This window comes from Eublepharis macularius, chromosome 6 (genome assembly GCF_028583425.1).
Source record: "Eublepharis macularius isolate TG4126 chromosome 6, MPM_Emac_v1.0, whole genome shotgun sequence".
NCBI classification, from domain to species: Eukaryota; Metazoa; Chordata; class Lepidosauria; order Squamata; family Eublepharidae; genus Eublepharis; species Eublepharis macularius.
In genome coordinates this window covers 142,068,849-142,085,890 of record NC_072795.1, presented here as the reverse complement: position 1 = coordinate 142,085,890, position 17,042 = coordinate 142,068,849, and the positions used below count along the sequence as shown (strand labels likewise).

The following is a 17,042-nucleotide window of genomic DNA, read 5'->3' as shown; positions in this document are numbered from 1 at the left end:
CCTTGCCTGAGCACTGCAGCGCATCTTTACAGGCTACTGCCTGGATGGTTTCCAAAAAGTCTCTCCCCGACTTCTACATCCTCCCTCCCTCCTCCCCGCTCCACCTCTCTAAAACCTTTCCAGGCAAATCCATCACATGAATATTTCAGCATCAGCCACTGGCACACATTGGCCACACGGCAAGGCGCCTCATCAATAAGAGCTGGCACGGGCGGCACAGAAACAGCTTTCCTCCAGCAGAGGAATCAGAGAGCCCTCGTCGTGAGCAGACAGCGGAAGGGCAAGACGGCAGAGCAGCATCTCTGGAGAGGCCCCGGCCCAAAGCCCCTCTGCAAGGGACTGACACAAGCGAGCCGGCATGGATGTCTTTAAGAAAGGGTTTTCCATTGCTAAGGAGGGGGTGGTAGCTGCTGCGGAGAAGACCAAGCAGGGAATGACCGAGGCTGCAGAGAAGACCAAGGAAGGGGTCATGTATGTAGGTAAGAGTCCTTGTGGACAAATGGACGGGCAATGCAAGCGGAGGGCGGTCTTTTGCTGCATGACCTTGGGGGAGGGGGCTACGGTTCCTTAAAGGACTTCTGGAAGAGTGACTTCTTAACCAGAAAGTAAATTGCATGGTGATTAAGGTGGGGACCTCCCCTGCTCCTACAGACCCCTGATAACGCTGCACATGCTAATGCTGCAGTCCATTTGCCTGGGAGGCCGTTCCGTGAACTCCAGAGGAACCTGCTTCCGACCCACACGCAGAGAGAGGATGAGGCTGCAGGTTCCTGAGCTCCCGGCCAAGCACAAATTACACCTGCTGCAAATCCTGCCATTAAAGGCACCGGGACAGAGATGGAGAAACAGGGGGCAGCTCCCAGGAATCTTGTCTGGGTGGGGCTGACTAGCTCAGGGGCCTCTAGTTAGAAGGCTGCAACGCTGTTTAAGATTTCTCCTTCCCATTCCCATTCCCCCCTCCCCATCACATCCCCCCCACCAAAGTAGGAGACAAGCAAATGCCACACAGTCAGGGGATCCAGCGGCTTCTTTTCCTTCACACACACACAGAGACACTCACCACAACTGAATTGTGTGAGTTGTTTGTCCTCTTAGGGGCTCTGTGTTATATGCAGTTGCCCACCTGTCTCCCTGCTAGAAGGAGCCTGGGAGGATACGGGGGACGTGCAGTCTCTCAGAGCCAAGCTACAAGTGAGGAATGGCACTTGAACGGCAAGTGAACAGACTCACGTGCGTTCCTCGAGTGGAGTGCAAGTGAACAGGGAGGAATACACACGAGTCTGTTCACTTGCCGTTCAAGTGCCATTCCTCACTTGTAGCTTGGCCCTCAGAGGCATCTGCCAAGGACTGGGCGATGCCAACAATTAAGAGCTGCTAAGAGGTTTCCATTTTTGCCGCACCTGCAAATGCAAAAGGCACCAGTTTCCATTGACCCTTCCAGAGGATAAAATCCAAGATGCCCTTGAAGCTTGAGAAGCGTTGGGACAGTATTGACGAGCGTTGCCATCAATTGGATACTTTTCTTCCGTTCAAATTCCGTTCCTCTGTTGTCTTCCAGAGGTGTGGTGTACATGCTTCTAGCTAGATGTGGACTGTGTTTTCTAATGAAAAGCATTCAAATGTGCACTGCTCAGATGGTTGGTTTTCAGTGTCAGAACGCTCCCAGTAATCATTCAGCCTATCACACAGTGCACTTTTAACTCCCCCCTCCAAATATGTCCCCCTCTCCCCCTCTTCACTCTCCTCCCTGCTTTTCTGTCTTCCTCTTAGGGCAGAATGACATATTCTCTTGGAAAACATGTCCCCAAAACTTGAATGAGGGGAGCAGAATAGCAGGCGGGGAGTGGGGGGGTGTAGGGTGGGGTTGCCAGTTTCCTAACTGTCTCAGCGGGAGGTTGCAGAGCTGGCACTTCTGTCTCATGGCCCCAGCATGCTTCTTGCACGCCTGCGGCCCCGCGCCCCGCGCAATGACATCACTTCTGGTGGCAGCACTTCCAGGTGACATCACCACACAGGTGCAGGATCACACGTGCACTTCGCAATGGGCCAAGTTGGGCCTCAAACGTAGTCGCGCCACCCCTGGAAGTGCACCCAGAAGGCCCATTCCCGTACCCTTCTCCTCTGCTGGCCAGTTGAGTGGTGGCAGGGGGTGAACGGTGAAAGCAGGGGATGCCCTGCCCCCATCGGGGGAATGGGATCCCTAGTGTTGGGTTGCAAACCTCTGGGTTGTGCATGGTGTTCTCCCAGAACTACAACTGATTTCCAGACTGCAGAGATCAGTTCTTCTACAAAAAAATGGCTGTTTCAGAGGTCCAACTCTCTGGTAAACCATTGATTCTAGGTGAAGTACCTCCCCAAATTCACCCTCCACAGGTTCCACCCCCCCCCCAATCTCCAGGAATTTCTAGGGTTGCCAGGTCCAGGTTGGGAAATTCCTGGAGATTTGGGGGGTGGAGCCTGAAGAGGGTGGGGCTTGGGGAGGGGCCTCAGTGGGGTATACTTCCATAGAGTTCACCCTCCAAAGCAGCCATTTTCTCCAGGGGAACTGATCTCTGTGGCCTGGAGATTAGTTGTAATTCCAGGAGATCTCCAGCTATCACCTGGAGGCTGGCAACCTTAGGAATCTTAGGAATTTCCCAGGCCAGAGTTGGCAGCTCTAGGTGGGTGCTTAGCCCAATTTTTGTGGCTTAATTCAGGCGAGGAGACAAACAAAAGACATCAGGCAGGATTCTTAATAATAGATTTTAGTCTTCTGTTATAGGCCCTCCTTACTCCTCCATCTTCCTTTTTCTTTTCTTCGGCTCCCCCCTTCAGTCTGCCTAGCAACAGTCTACGGTCTCCCTGATGGGACACTCTGGTAAACAAAAACAAAAATGACTTGCAATGCCACTATTAAAACACAACCCGAACTGCTGATTCTGCCTGCAGCCTCCCTTCTTCTCAAATACACACCTTTTTGCTGCCCGTATTTCTTACCTTGTAATCCAGTGGGGGGACAGGGATGGGGGGAAATGACTGAGAGGACAAAGGATTACAGGGGGAAGTGGGGGAAGGCTCCCGCACCCCCTCCGGTCCCCCTCAGCCCTGCGTTACCGTTAACCAGCAAACACGGATTTGGGAACTCCGTTTTGCAAGGTGTCGTGTCCTTCAGTCCGTAAGCAGAGATGGAGAAGAAAGAGAAGTGATGGCCGTGGTTACATCTGCCCTTGGTCAAGCTATGAACACGTAGTCATGAGCTACGGTTGCAGATTGAGATCCCGGGGTGACTTCCCTAGGGTTGCCAGCCTCCAGGTAGTGTCTGGAGATCTCCCGGAATTACAACTGGGCTCCAGGCCACAGAGATCAGTTCACCTGGAGAAAATGGCTACATTGGGGAGTGGACTCTATGGAATTATGCCATGCCAAGGTCTTTCCCTCCGCAAACCCCACTTTCTCCAGGTTTCTCCTGGTTTCACCCCCCAGATGTCCAGGAATTTCCCAACTTGGAGCTGGCAACCCTAGACTTCCCTGTTTCTCCTGAAGAATTTGTGCTTTCCTCACATCTTTGCTCCGGAGGTTTTGCATCCCTGCCAGGGCCATGCGAAGGAGAATTATGCCCTTCCAAGTCCAGAGAAGGCAATGGTTCTGAAGGGAGGTCTCTGCTTAGGGTGGGACTTCTGCCACTCTCGACAATATCCCGGCCTTGAAACAGCCCAATATAGTTTTTGGACCATAATTGCTGCTGCCAGTTTTTGCAAACCACATTGAAGTACACTGTCAAAAGTCTTTATTTTTAAAAACAAATGACCAAAACGGCAGAAACAGTAACAGAAGAGACCATTTAAAAGGTTTCCAGAGATGTTGAAACTGCCTTTAGAAAACGTAAATGAGATCGGCATCACATGACATTGCCGTGCGTTTTCCACCCCACCCTTTTTTCTCCTGCTTGCTTTTCTGAATATGGCCACTGAATCTGTTCTTCTTGCTCAGCCGTGATGGTTGCATTGCTGTGAGTAAGGCGTGGCATTGGACCAATCCCGTGCAGCTGCTGGAGCCTATCAGAGCTCTGTATTAATTTAACGAATCGTATTTGCTCATTTTAACATAATGCATGTAATGGTTTTTATGTAGCATTCCTGGTAATGTGTTCATTTTTGTGCTGGTCTTTGACCATAACAATCCACTCACTCCCTCGCTCACTTGACCAATGGCAAGCCCGCCCTTCATTGGTCTTAGAAACCCAGAGGCCACCAACCAATGTGTGTATATAATGCTTCTCTTTAGCGGCATCTCCCAGGTTAATGCGGACGCACAACAAAGGCCTCATCTCTCACCAAGCAGGACGGAAGGGCTCTAGTCTAGCTAATACCTGTACAAAAGAAGGCGTTTCCCAAGGTGTGGTGCCTCTTCACACTTACGCACGGCAAACTGTACTTGTCAAAATCCTCATCGTGTAGCCAGTTACACACTCCGACAACATAAAGGCCCCTTTCTTGAGAGAGGGGCAATGATTTCCCCCTACTCTCTCCTCTCATTGCAGACCCCCTCTTTGTCCCAAGGAACCAAATGTGGGGAGGGCTCAGTGGGCTGTGGCAGAAGGAGGGAAGCAATGGAAACTGCCACCCCATTAAAGAAAACCTTTCTAAGAATGGTGCAACTCGGCTGAGGATTGCGCTGGGCTTCAGAGTTGCCTGGCTGCATCCAGGCATCTTCCCTTCTCTACCTTGCTATGAAAAGGGACTGGAACATTGATTTCTTCTTATCCAACCTTGTCTCCTCTGTCATCCATTATTTTTTCATAACTGTGACCCAGCCCTACTAAGGCCAGGGGGTGGCCTCTGTTGAAGGTCGGGGTCCCCCTTTCCCTGTGTCTGAGATCACATATGGGCCGATTCCGCACGGCTTACCTGAAGCCAGAACATTGCAGAACATGCCAGAAAAAACACGGAAGATCACGTTTTCTCGCGCAAGTTTTGTGCGACATCACGCAAAACTCGTACGAGAAAATGCGATCTTCCGCATTTTTTTCCAGCATGTTCCGCAATGTTCCAGCTTCAGGTAAGCCGTGTGGAATCGGCCATGATTTTTCAGGATTTCTGGCCCATAAGATTTCATCTCCACACTCAGACCCCAGACAGATCCAGTGTGGAGTAGTGGTTAGAGTGTCAGACTAATAGCTGGGAAACCCAGGTTTAAATTTCCACTTTGCCTCAGAGCTGAAGCAGACATGATGAGATACCTAGGTTCGACTCATGTTCTCTTACCTCAAGGTTTGTCTGGAAGGGTAGGCATCCTTGCAGCTTAAAGTTTATGCAGCTCTGAGCCGCACGGCTTCAGGTGGGGGCCAGGCAAGCGAGGGGGAAGATGCAGCGATGCCCTCGCCCAGCCCCTGCAAAGCGACGCCAGGCTGCATGGGGAGAGCAGGAGGAAAGGCGCCCAGAGCACTGCTGCATCTCCCCCCCCCCGCTCGCCTGGCCCCCACCTGAAGCCGCGCGGCTCGGGGCTGCATAGCTCGCCGTCGCTCTGCGGGGGCTGGGTAAGGGGTGGGTGGAGCGACGGTCTGTGCGATCGGGGTAAAGGCAGAGCACGCCGGGCTATGCAGCTCTGGGCCATGTGGCTTTGGGCAGGGGCCAGGCGAGCGAGGGGGGGAGCTGCTCTGGGCACCTTTCCTCCCGGCTCTCCCGGTACAGCCAGGTGTTGCTCTGCAGGGGCCAGGCCGGGTGAGAGGGATGAGATGAAGCGATAGTCCGTGTAAGCGGGGAAGGGAAGATGCCGCGATGCACCTCGAGAGTGGGAGGAAAGGCGCCCCACGCCTGCACTTCCCTCCCTGCTGCTCTGTAAATGCTAAACTTTATGCTGCAAGGACGCCTACACTTCCTGACAAACCTTGAGGTAAGAGAACACGAGTTGAACCTAGGTATCTCGTCACGTCTGTTTCGGCTCTCAGCAACCTTGGGCCAGTCAGCCTAACTAACCTCATAGGATTGTTGTGAGGATAAATGGAGGAGGGGGTAAAATTGTAAGCCACTGTGCTTCCTATTGGAGAGAAGAGTGGGGTATAAATGAACTAAATAAATACATAAACATAGACCTAGACATCTCCTACAGAAGCAAGAGTCAAAAGTATCCACTGCTCCTGCCAATTCCTCACCTGCAGTTGTGAGTTGCCAGAAATGCTGCAGAGCAGGTAAGGGAAGGAACAGAAGATGCGGGATCATGAAGGGAAAGGGGGGGGCGCAGCTGGTCCTGTCTCCTGTGTTAGCAAGGGACGCTCAGAGTAATACTGGAGCTCCGTTTGCAAGGAGCAATCCTAGTAATAATAACACTTTGTAAACCGCTCTGAGTGGGCATTAAGTTGTCCTGAAGGGCGGTATATAAATCGAATGTTATTATTATTATTAGTAGCCGGCTCACTGATTCTACACATGGAGGGACTACTAGAAACAATAGAGCGGACTGATGTGGTCCTCTGTGCCCGTGCCAAAAGATGCAGATCTTGCACAAAAAAGGTGGTTTTAATTTTACTAGTGTCATCAACACAAGGAAGCACAGCTGATGGGGGGGGGAGAGAAAGTGGCTTAACCCCCCTGGAGGGTTTCCACAGGTGGAAGGATATCTGCTTATGGAGTTCAACTTTCTGGCCTGCCCCCACCCCACTGCCAGTCTCCTGAGATGCTCCTGCATTTCCATACTCCCAGGAACAGGATTTGGGGGGCATTTCAGGCTGCCATGAGAAGGAGAAGGTGAGAAAGTTGCACTCCAAGAGCAGATATGCTCCCACCTGCCGAATAAATAAATGTATTTAAAATATACGGCTTCTTTGCAATCGATCTTGAATAACGAACTTCGAACTTAATTGCAAAACTCCACCCCTTGCATGAAGGTGTAACATGGCCTCCCAGGTCTGGACTTCAATTGAAGAAAAGTGAGCTGAGGAGGGGGATTCCAACCTGATCTCAAATGAATTAAAGAGCTCTGTTATTTCAAGTCAGATTGCAAAAGAGCCCCATCTAAAACAAATCAGACGTGAGCATTTCCCCTGCTTTGACTTGTCAACAAAAGAGAGAGGGACATCTTGCCCAGCGATATTTTTAGGCTTGGCCCTGATTGATGCGCTGAATTCGCAGCCAGCTTTTTACTGCACTGACGGGATCTCTAGAGTGTTCTTCAGGGTTCCAGTTGACCACGCAGGAGCAGCAATACTGCTGACTCATTGCAGAGAAAGCAGGCCGCTAGTTTTGCAACCGCTCTGCAGCAAACGGTATCTCTCTGTCTAATGAATCCTGCCAGAAAGCTAACATGAAGCTAGGTGACTTTGGCTTCACGCGGCTAATACCAGCTGGACTGCATTGCAGCGTGGATTGGGTGCCCAGTGCTGTTCACAAGCCCCTGTCCCTTTTGCCGAGTCATTCTCAATTGAGCTTTGGACTTCTTGTGGCAGGTGGTTAACTATATAGAAGGGTGGTGGTGGTAATCTTCGCAGCTTTCACTAAGATTTCACACGGGCTGACACATTGCTAGATAATGCAGCATCATTACGTGACAGCTGTCATTCATCACTGGATTTGCCTGGGTGGACAAGACAATCCAGTGAGGGGTCCACCAATTTGGGCCAGTTATAGTAGCTCAACAAAATTTTGAGGTTGCTATAACCCTGTCTTCGTGGGGCAAGATCTTGTATGTCACACTGATGTGCAATACATGGATCAAGATGGGTAGCCGTGTTAGTTTGTCTGTAGCAGCAGAAAAGAGCAAGAGTCCAGTAGCACCTATAAGACGAACAAAAATTGTGGTAGGGCATGAGATTTCGTGAGCTACAGCTGAAGAAGTGAGCTGTGACTCACGAAAGCTTGTACCCTACTACAAATTTTGTTTTTCTTATAGGTGCAGTACATGGCCAGAGATGATTTGGGAAAGTGCAGGGAATCACCCATATTATGCCTTGGAGATGCTGTCTGAAGTATAACGCCAAGGAAAAATCTTCTGTTCAGCAAAGGTTGGACTTCTCCCTGCCATTTGTTTTATAATTTAATTACTTTCTTAGTTAATTCACTTGTGGTGGCCACAGCATTCCTAATTCCATCATTAATTGTTTTTGTTCTGGAAGAGATGTTTTATTAGTGCTTTTCACTTCACAGCCAAAGTGATTGCTCATTATAATACCCCCCCCACACACACACACTGTAAAAGCAATGGTTTCAAAGTCAGAAGAGGTCATGAATGCGGCATTTTACTCCCTTTGGTGGTGGAGAGTGCCCTCAAGTCACAGCTGACTAATGGCGACCCCTGGTGGGGTTTTCATGGCAAGAGACTAACAGAGGTGGTTTGCCATTGCCTGCCTCTGCAACCCTGGTCTTTGTTGGAGGTCTCCCATCCAATTACTAACCAAGGCTGACCCTGCTTAGCTTCTGAGATCTGATGAGATCAGGCTCACCGGGGCTATTGAGGTCAAGGCGTACTCCCTTTATGAGACCTGTATTATATTGTCTTTCCTGGTGTTTCCTTAGATTTTTGATGCCACCAAAGGCCTTCACTTTAGTTCTCTCAGTTTAACCTGTAGTATAGGAAAGCTTAGATAGATGTGGTAGAATGGCAGGGTGGTCAGTCCATGGAGATGACTGTGATGTAAAAATGGAACTTTTATACTTGATAAAATAGATGTTTTACTTAAACAGAAATAGAGTTTATTTAGGAGTAGAGTGAGTAGAGAGTGCCTTCAAGTCACAGCTGACTTATGGTGACCCCTGGTGGGGTTTTCATGGCAAGAGACTAACAGAGGTGGTTTGCCATTACCTGCCTCTGCAACCCTGGTCTTCGCTGGAGGTCTCCCATCCAGTTACTGACCAAGGCTGATCCTGCTTAGCTTCTAAGATCTGACAAGATCAGGCTCATAAGCATAATTATTTCAGGGTAGTTCCAAAAGTGTAATGGTTTAAAGTTTAAATCACCCTTGGCGAAAATGGTCACATGGCCAGTGGCCCCACCCCTGATCTCCAGACAGAGGGGAGTTTAGATCACCCTCCACACCGAATGGCGCAGAGGGCGATCTCAACTCCCCTCTGTCTGGAGATCAGGGGCGGGGCCACTGGCCATGTGACCATTTTCAAGAGGTGCCGGAACTCCGTTCCACCGCGTTCCCACTGAAAATAAGCCCTGCTGGTGCCACTTAGGCTAATATCCACAAGAAAGGACACCCAAACGTCCCTCACACTATAGCCCCACACTGCCTTCCTCACTCACCCTCGCCCTGTCTGAACAAATCCCCCTTGGAAACACTCTCTTAAAGGCCATTCCGCCCCCCACCAGGGTACAGCTACCATCCAATTACGACCCACTTCACTCATCCATCCAGCCCCCTCTTTCTTCTCCTAGAGCCCTGCATTGTAAACAACGGCAAAAGTACATTCAACCCCCACATTATTAGCAGAAATTGTAAAAAATGTACATGGCAAAAAATTGCAAGGTAGTAATTAATTTAATATGTAATTCATTCCAACAGAGAGAAAGAGCAGCAGTATAAGAGGCAGTTAGCCCTGGAAGAACTCAGCAGTGCGTTGACTTCCACCTGGGCACAGCAATTGCGCTTTTAAGTTTAAAAACTTTGTATAAAAATCAGGTCTGAAAGAACAGGAAGGACAGCATGGAAAACACTGCCGACGGCAACGCAACGAGATGGTAATGGGATCGTCCGAAATCTCGGAGTGAATAAATTATGCCCAAATCCAGATTAAATGAGCAGTGCCTGAGACCTTTACACTGTAATAAACTGGAACAACGTACAAATAAAATGTTTATAATTTCTTGCTTCCAATTTTATTTTTAGCAAGAGAAGGTTAGCAAAAGAAGAAAGTGTGCGTTTTAAAGTTACCCGTGTGGTGGGGACAGGTTGAACTTCTAACCTTACCCACCCAAGCTAGAGGCAAGTCTTAGCCTGCAACCATTCCTTGTTTGTTTGTTTTTCCCAGTACAACAGCTGTCCTTTGCTGGCAAGACTTCATGTTGGTAAACCATGCCATGCATTAGACACTCATGATGAGGCCTGAGTCACTGGGTGTGATCCTTATTGAAGGAAGGGGAAGGAACAGACAAACTTGTCAGACCTTGTAGCACAGCCTCTGCCGTGCCCCTTTCTTGCAGGCCCAGGGGGTATGAGCCTGTGGGGAAAGGGGGGGGGGCTCAGCCTGGGGTTGGGAGGTGGATCTGTTGGCAGAAGAAGAGATCTGCCCTGCACCTGGAAGCATTCTCCCCTCCTCCTCCAATTGTTTACATTCCATTTTTTAATTGAATTCGTCCCTGTTGGGGAGGAAAGCCACATAATTAAACAGACAAATAAATCCGTGGCAGAAATTCACCAAATGACTGCATCTGTCAGTCAGGGACAGCTTTATGTTGGGTTGCCAGTTTCCAGGTGGGGCCTAGAGATCTCTCCAGACTAGAGATGGGCACGAACCTGGGGGGGGGGACCAACTGTGCGGTTCGTGGTTCTTCACATTTCATGAACCACGAACCACAAACTTTCATGAACCTTCCCCGGTTCATGAACTGGTTTGTTTGGTTCGTGAAAATGTCACATCCAATTCAGCAAATCATCATTTCCAGGTCAGCAGAAGGTCTGCAGGAAGTCCATCCCCTGTTGCCTAGGAAACTGATTGATTGGTGCCAGGCTGTCTGCAATGACAAACCAAAAACCAAGCCAAACGAACCAGCCTACGGTTCGTTGTGGTTCATCAGAAATGGACTCTGGCAAACCGCTGGTTCACGAACCACGAACCAGCCCGGTTCGTCATGAACTTTGGTTCATATTTCAGTTCATGCCCATCTCTACTCCAGACTACAGACATCAGTTCCCCTTGAGGAAGTGGCAGCTCCAGAGAGCAGATCCTATAGCATCCCATCACTACTGAGCTCTCTCCCCTGTCCAAACTCTACTCTTCCCAGGCGCCATCATCAAATCTCCAGGAATTTTCCCACCTGGATTTGGCTGTTTTAGCAATCTTAGCTTCATTTGTCCCACAGCTGTGAAAGTTACAGGAGTCTAGGTGGGCAGGGGGTCAGCAATTAATGCAGCACTTTGATACATTGAGGAGTGCTAGAAGGCAACATTGGGGAAGGCCTTGGCCTTAGTTCTTCTGGGGCTCTGGGAAAAAACTCAGGTCAGGTTCAGGATCACTGCTCCCCCTCACCTCTACCACCCTTGGCAAGAGGTGGCCTCCACAGCCACCCTGAGCAGGACAAACATGAGTCACCGTATCCGCAGCTGGCAGCCTGAGCCCTGCGCATGAGCAGTCCCTGCCACAGTGAGCAGGTGGGTGAGCGGGCACAGCCTCTGCAGCAGCAGAATCCTGCAAGGCAGGTGTACATTGAAGGGGCAGGCTGGAGGGGGGCCTGGGGCTGGGGCTGGGCCCTTTTCCAGGGCCATTTTTGACTCCCGATCCACCAAACAGGAAAATCCAATGATTATGATGGTACAACAATAACAAAGTATTGTATATGTTATTAAATATATTACCAAGCAATATTTAAAAATTATGTAGTGAACAAGAGTAGATCTTGCAGCAAAATGGAAGGCAGAACGATGTCCCGATTTGATGGAACGGAAGAACAAGCTATATGAATATGCGTCAATGGCAAAATTAACATTTTACATACATAACAGGCCAATCTCAGAATTCCAAGAAAAATAGAAAGTATTATTTGATTAAGTAGCTGAAAATTAAGAATAATTAAGAACAATTATGATCAAATATGAAGACATACGGAAAGATATTTAAATAGAAGTGAAAAATTAAGTATATACACAAGTTTTATATAGCTATATCATTTAATTGATGATATGATTTAAATGATAGAAGTTTATTCATTATATCTTTTTTATAGGATTTAGATATTGTGTTTAGGTTCATAGATGACCTAGATGATTATTGATGACTGAAGTAGTGGGTGATTGTAGAGATCTGAATTAGGTGTTATATGGCACAGTTCATGTTCATGTGTTTATGTTTGAGATTATTATTTGAAATAAATAAAAAACTATCAAAGTCTTAAAAAAACCCAATAACATAGTGTCCAACAAGGTGTGGATCCAGCCCTGGAGTCTGGAGGGACCTTATAGGCCATCTAGCCCATCCCCTGTAAAGCATGCTCAGGAGATGGCAGTCCAGCCTCAGGTCGAAAGCTCCAGACAGGGAGAGCCCACCCAGCCCTGAGGTAAGAGGTGGGTCCCATTGCTCTACCTTAGGGCTGCCAACTCCAGGTTGAGAAAATCCTGGAGATTTGGGGGTGGAGCCTGGAGAGGGTGGGGTTTGAGGAAGGGATGAGAAAGACCTCAGCAAGGTATAATGCCATCATGCCCACCCTTCAAAGCAGCCATTTTCTCCAGGGGAACTGATCTCTGTTGGGAGAGAGGGTGTTTTTGCCTTCTCCTCGTGCCATTTTCGCAACCCAGAATGGCCGAGGGGTTGGCAGCCCTAAAACAGATTGTGCAGACCGACGGAGGACTGTGGGGTAAAACGTAGCGTGTTTTTGAGCCTTCAGTCTTTTCTTCTTCCCCAGCCTAAACATGCCCATTTTCTTCTTCTGCCTTTCCTCACAGGACATGTATTCCTGACCCCCAACCACCTTCCTTGCCCTCGTCTGAACCTCTTCCAGTTTGTCTACATCTTTCTTCAGGTGTGGTGCCCAGAACTGGACAAAGTACACCAGATCAAGTGAAGGATATATTTTGAATATGTGAAATTTATGATAGAGAAAATGGCTATGATCACATTCCAGGCCGTTATCACCCGTGTCACAATGAGTTTGTATGTTGTTTGCAACTCTGGGATTGATCATTGTGTTTTTACAACCATGGGAAAAATCATCTCCAGGCCTGAACATTTTGGACAGCTACCTGTGTATTTGTTTACCCACCTGTGGTTCTAAGCAGGAGTTTAATCTCTTGCAGAGGATGTTGTCCTTTAGGTGACCTTTACAGCTGTCAAGTGTAGTTCAATGATCTGACGTTTTATTTAGGATTACAGTGAGGTTTTCAGATGGAAAAGGGCTTTCTTTGTCAGTGAGCGTATGTTCCTTTGCCTTCCAAGCTTATAATAGGCTCAGGGACCAGTCAGTGACTCATTTCTCTCTGACTCAACCAGCCCGACGCACTCAGTCAGCACTCCCTGCAACCGACAACTTGGCTACACTTACATTGTGAATAGGGTTGCTGCCTAACCAGAAAACAAAACAACAGGGCCAGGGGTTTAGCTTGCTTGCTTGCTTGCTTGATTTCAGGCCACATTCTGGAAAAGCAAGGAAGAATGTGTGTGGGGGGCGGGGGGGGGAGTTGTGTGTTCTGCGTGTCTTAGAGCTCAAACAGAAGTAGACCACTCCGCTCCTTCCACCTATACAATAGAAATGTTAAGCTCACCCCACTTCATCTTGGAGCTATGCCAGGACGGAGGGCGGAAGTTAACACGTGCACAACCGCTTGGTTTCACCATTGGAATCCAGGCCTCCTGCTTTGCTGTTCACATTTTAAAGGAGAAAAGACTTTTCCTTTAAAAACATGGATAAGTCTGCAATTTGTATTTTATGGACAGAAATCAGATGTGTGATCTTAATGTTATTTATTTATTTCAAATATTTACAACCCGCCTTTCCACAGTGCCCAGGGCGGCTTACTGCATACAAACACACACAGTTAAAAACATAGTCCAAACACAGAAATTAATATACCTCAAGTTCAAGTTGCAACTCTTTTAACGTATTTCACCACCTGCTACCAATCAGAGACATTCCTTAGTTGCTTCCTCCAAAAGTGTGTGGAAATAATTCCTTTTTGCCCCTTTTGTGGAAGAGAGAGCATGAGAGCTTTCTGTGCCGTATTTGGCAGGCTTTCCCAAAGACTGGACACATCCACTTAAAACCAGAGTGCCTGGACTGCGCATGAGCAGATCTTCCAAACAGAGGGGAACATCAAAAACGAGGCACCATGACCTTAGTTGGCTCACAGACTCACGTGGGGGAAGGGGCTCACCAGATATGTGGGTCTCCACCCATGAAGGGCTTTAAAGGTAACAACCACCACATTGAATTGTGCATGGAAACAAATAGGTAACCAGAGAAGCTGCCAAAACTCAGGTGTAATATCATCATTCTGGCATAAAGTGATGATCTAATGGCAGCATTCTGCACCAACGGAATTTTCCCAAGGCCAGGTTCCCTTGACATGCCTTGAAAACGACGGTTTTAAGTCAGAAGAGAACCGAGCTCTGAAGACCTCCGGCAACTCTTGCGTTTAAAATGCCGTCAAGTCACAACTGACTTATGGAGACCCCAGCAAGGGGCTTTCAAGGCAAGGGAGAAGCAGAGGGGGTTTGCCTTTGCCTTCCTCAGCAGGGTCTTCCTTAGTGGTCACCCATCCAAGTACTAACCCTCAGGGCTTTTTTTCAGCGGGAACGCGGGGGAACGGAGTTCCGGAACCTCTTGAAAATGGTCACATGGCTGGTGGCCCCGCCCCCTGATCTCCAGACAGAGGGGAGTTGAGATGGCCCTTCGTGCTGCTGAGCGGCGCGGAGGGCAATCTCAGCTCCCCTCTGTCTGGAGATCAGGGGGCGGGGCCACCAGCCACGTGACCATTTTCTCCGAGGGCAACCCACTGAGTTCCACCACCTCTTTCCCCAGAAAAGAAGCCCTGCTAACCCTGCTTAGCTCCCGAGATCTGACGAGATCCTGCTATTCCATGTTGCCTTCCCTCCCCTGCTCCTAATAGGACCACCATAAAACCATGCTGTCAGTTGGCTGCCCGTATGGAAGTATAGGTGGGTGTGTGCATGTAAACACAGATTTCAGAGCTTTTTCTGACAGAAAATTTCTTTTCTCACTAATGAGGTTTGGCGATTTGTAGAAGACCTGGATAAATATTGTTTTCTTGCCCATATTTATTCTTGGACACAAATACATTCCCCCCTCTTTTTTTGTTTTCATTTGTTGGAACAGGCCGCACATAACATGTATGTTTAACTTAACAGGCAATTTTGTTTTGTTTTGTGAATTTTAAAGAGCTCTCAAACACACCACGGGTCTGAAATGTCATAGCATCTAGGATGCAGAATACTTCTTTTATTTAGGGTCAAGCTAGAAGTGACAAATTACACTTGAATGGCAAGTGAACAAACTCAAATGTATTCCTCCCTGTTCACTTGTGCTCCACTTGCACTCCACTCAAGTGGAGTGCAAGTGGGCTGCAAGTGAACAGGGAAGAATACACGTGAGTCTGTTCACTTGCCATTCAAGTGTAATTCATCACTTCTAGCTTGGCCCTGTGTTAACCCCAGGGCTCATTTTGAGGGGGAACACACAGAAACGCAGTTCCGGCAGTTCCTCAAAGGGGTCACATGTCAGGTGGCCCCGCCACCTGACTCTCGGCCATTTTGGGCCCGTTTTGGCCTGGATTGGGGCTGAAATGGCCAGGATTGGGGCTCTGACGGGTGGTGGATCACTCTCCCGCTCAGCAGTAGCCTGATCTTGACCAATTTGGGCCCCTTTTGGGCCATTTTCAGCCCCTTTTTGCCATTTTGGGCACAATTTCGGCCCTGAATGGCCAGGATTGGGTCCAAAACAGCCAGGATAGGTGATGTCGGGGTGTGTGGTATATGCAAATCAGTTATGCCAATGACACACTTCCAGTGATGTCAAGGGGAGTGGCACATGCTAATGAGTTATGCTAATGAGTTCCTGCCGCTCTTTTTCTCCGAAATGACCCCTGGTTAACCCCATCTTCTCTATTTTGTTTCTCTCCTTCACTTTCAGGCTCCAGCACCTGTCTATAAAAAATCTCTGACAACAATGCTCATCTGGTGTGTTTTTTCCACAGGTGCCAAAACCAAAGAGGGGGTAGTGCAGAGCGTCACTTCAGGTAAGAGCCCAATTAACTCCTGTGTTAATGAACTGCTCAGTTTTTCCTGCTCAAAAGATCCCTCCTAAATCTACAAGATCTGTAAAAGCTCATTTTGATCGACTACTACATACCACCGCACCTGAAGCTCTCTCTTAGATCAGCAGATATCTATGGAGACATGTACGAGCAACTTCACTTGCTGCCCAGCACAGGCCCTACAGTGCATTTTCGTATTTTTATCCCCATCCATCAGTCTTTTGAAGCCAGTGAGGTCACATCACAGCAAGATACATGGCGCATAACTGTACATGTGCCAAGCACTTTACCTTTCCCCATGTAAATCCATCATACCATAATCAGAACTTGACCCGCTCAGGTAGGGCTAGTTTGTATCCCATTGTGATTATTTTCCCAAGCAATTTAACAGGGGGTACCAGAACAGGGGGAAGTAGCTATTTGTTTTCTTTTCAGACTAGCTTTTGGTTTAAAACTAAGCACCCCTGAGTTGTTTTAACCCTAGGAAAGTTTATGGCGCTCATATTTTTTCCACAGTGTGACTAAAAGTGGTTGAGTGAGGCAGTTTTAAGAAGTGAAAGACGGCAAGAAAAACAACCCCTCACAGCCATTGCCCGTCTCCCCCTTAAACTGCAGCTCCCATGGCTATTTCCTGCCAAAAAGAAAATGAGGAAAAATAACCATGGATGGCTCCTTACAGATGGAGGATTTTTCTCCTCCCTGGCCCTCAAACTGGAGCAGGGTTTTTCGAGAACCTCTCCCTATACCCTCCCTGCCCTGTCCTGTGGTTTCCAGCGGTTGGGCCTGCTGTCTCCTAAAGCCTACGAAAGATTGGCGTCAAAGCAGGTGTGCCCCATGTGGACAGGATGGTACAGATTTCCACACATCCCCACCCACATCCAAGGCCATTTCTCCTCCCCGTCCTCCTTTTGCTTGGTTTTTTTTAAAAGTAGCCAGTATATCGTCATTAACAGTAGGCCCGCAGAAATCCCTCTGATGGTACAGAGGGTGGGAAATGACAGGAGTGAGGGGATACAGACAAAAACAGTGAATCTCCCAGTGTGGAGACATAGGGTTTATAAGGACTCATCCCGGTGTGGAAGCACCTTAAGAAACACTCAAAAATGTGGCTGAATTAGCTTTAGGTAGGGTTGCCAGCCTCCAGGTG

General features: G+C 48.5%; 1 protein-coding gene across 2 annotated transcripts in view; it reads left to right on the top strand.

Annotated features, from left to right (window-relative positions):
• The first annotated feature begins 249 nt into the window (after positions 1–249).
• Positions 250–17,042, top strand: part of SNCG (synuclein gamma) — a 37,081-nt gene continuing 20,288 nt past the window's right edge. For both annotated transcript variants that reach the window (XM_054983873.1, XM_054983872.1), the window contains exons 1-2: positions 250–479; positions 15,836–15,877. In XM_054983873.1, coding sequence (XP_054839848.1) covers positions 359–479; positions 15,836–15,877 — 163 coding nt within the window. In that variant the 5' untranslated portion in view covers positions 250–358. The remainder of the gene's footprint in view (positions 480–15,835; positions 15,878–17,042) is intronic.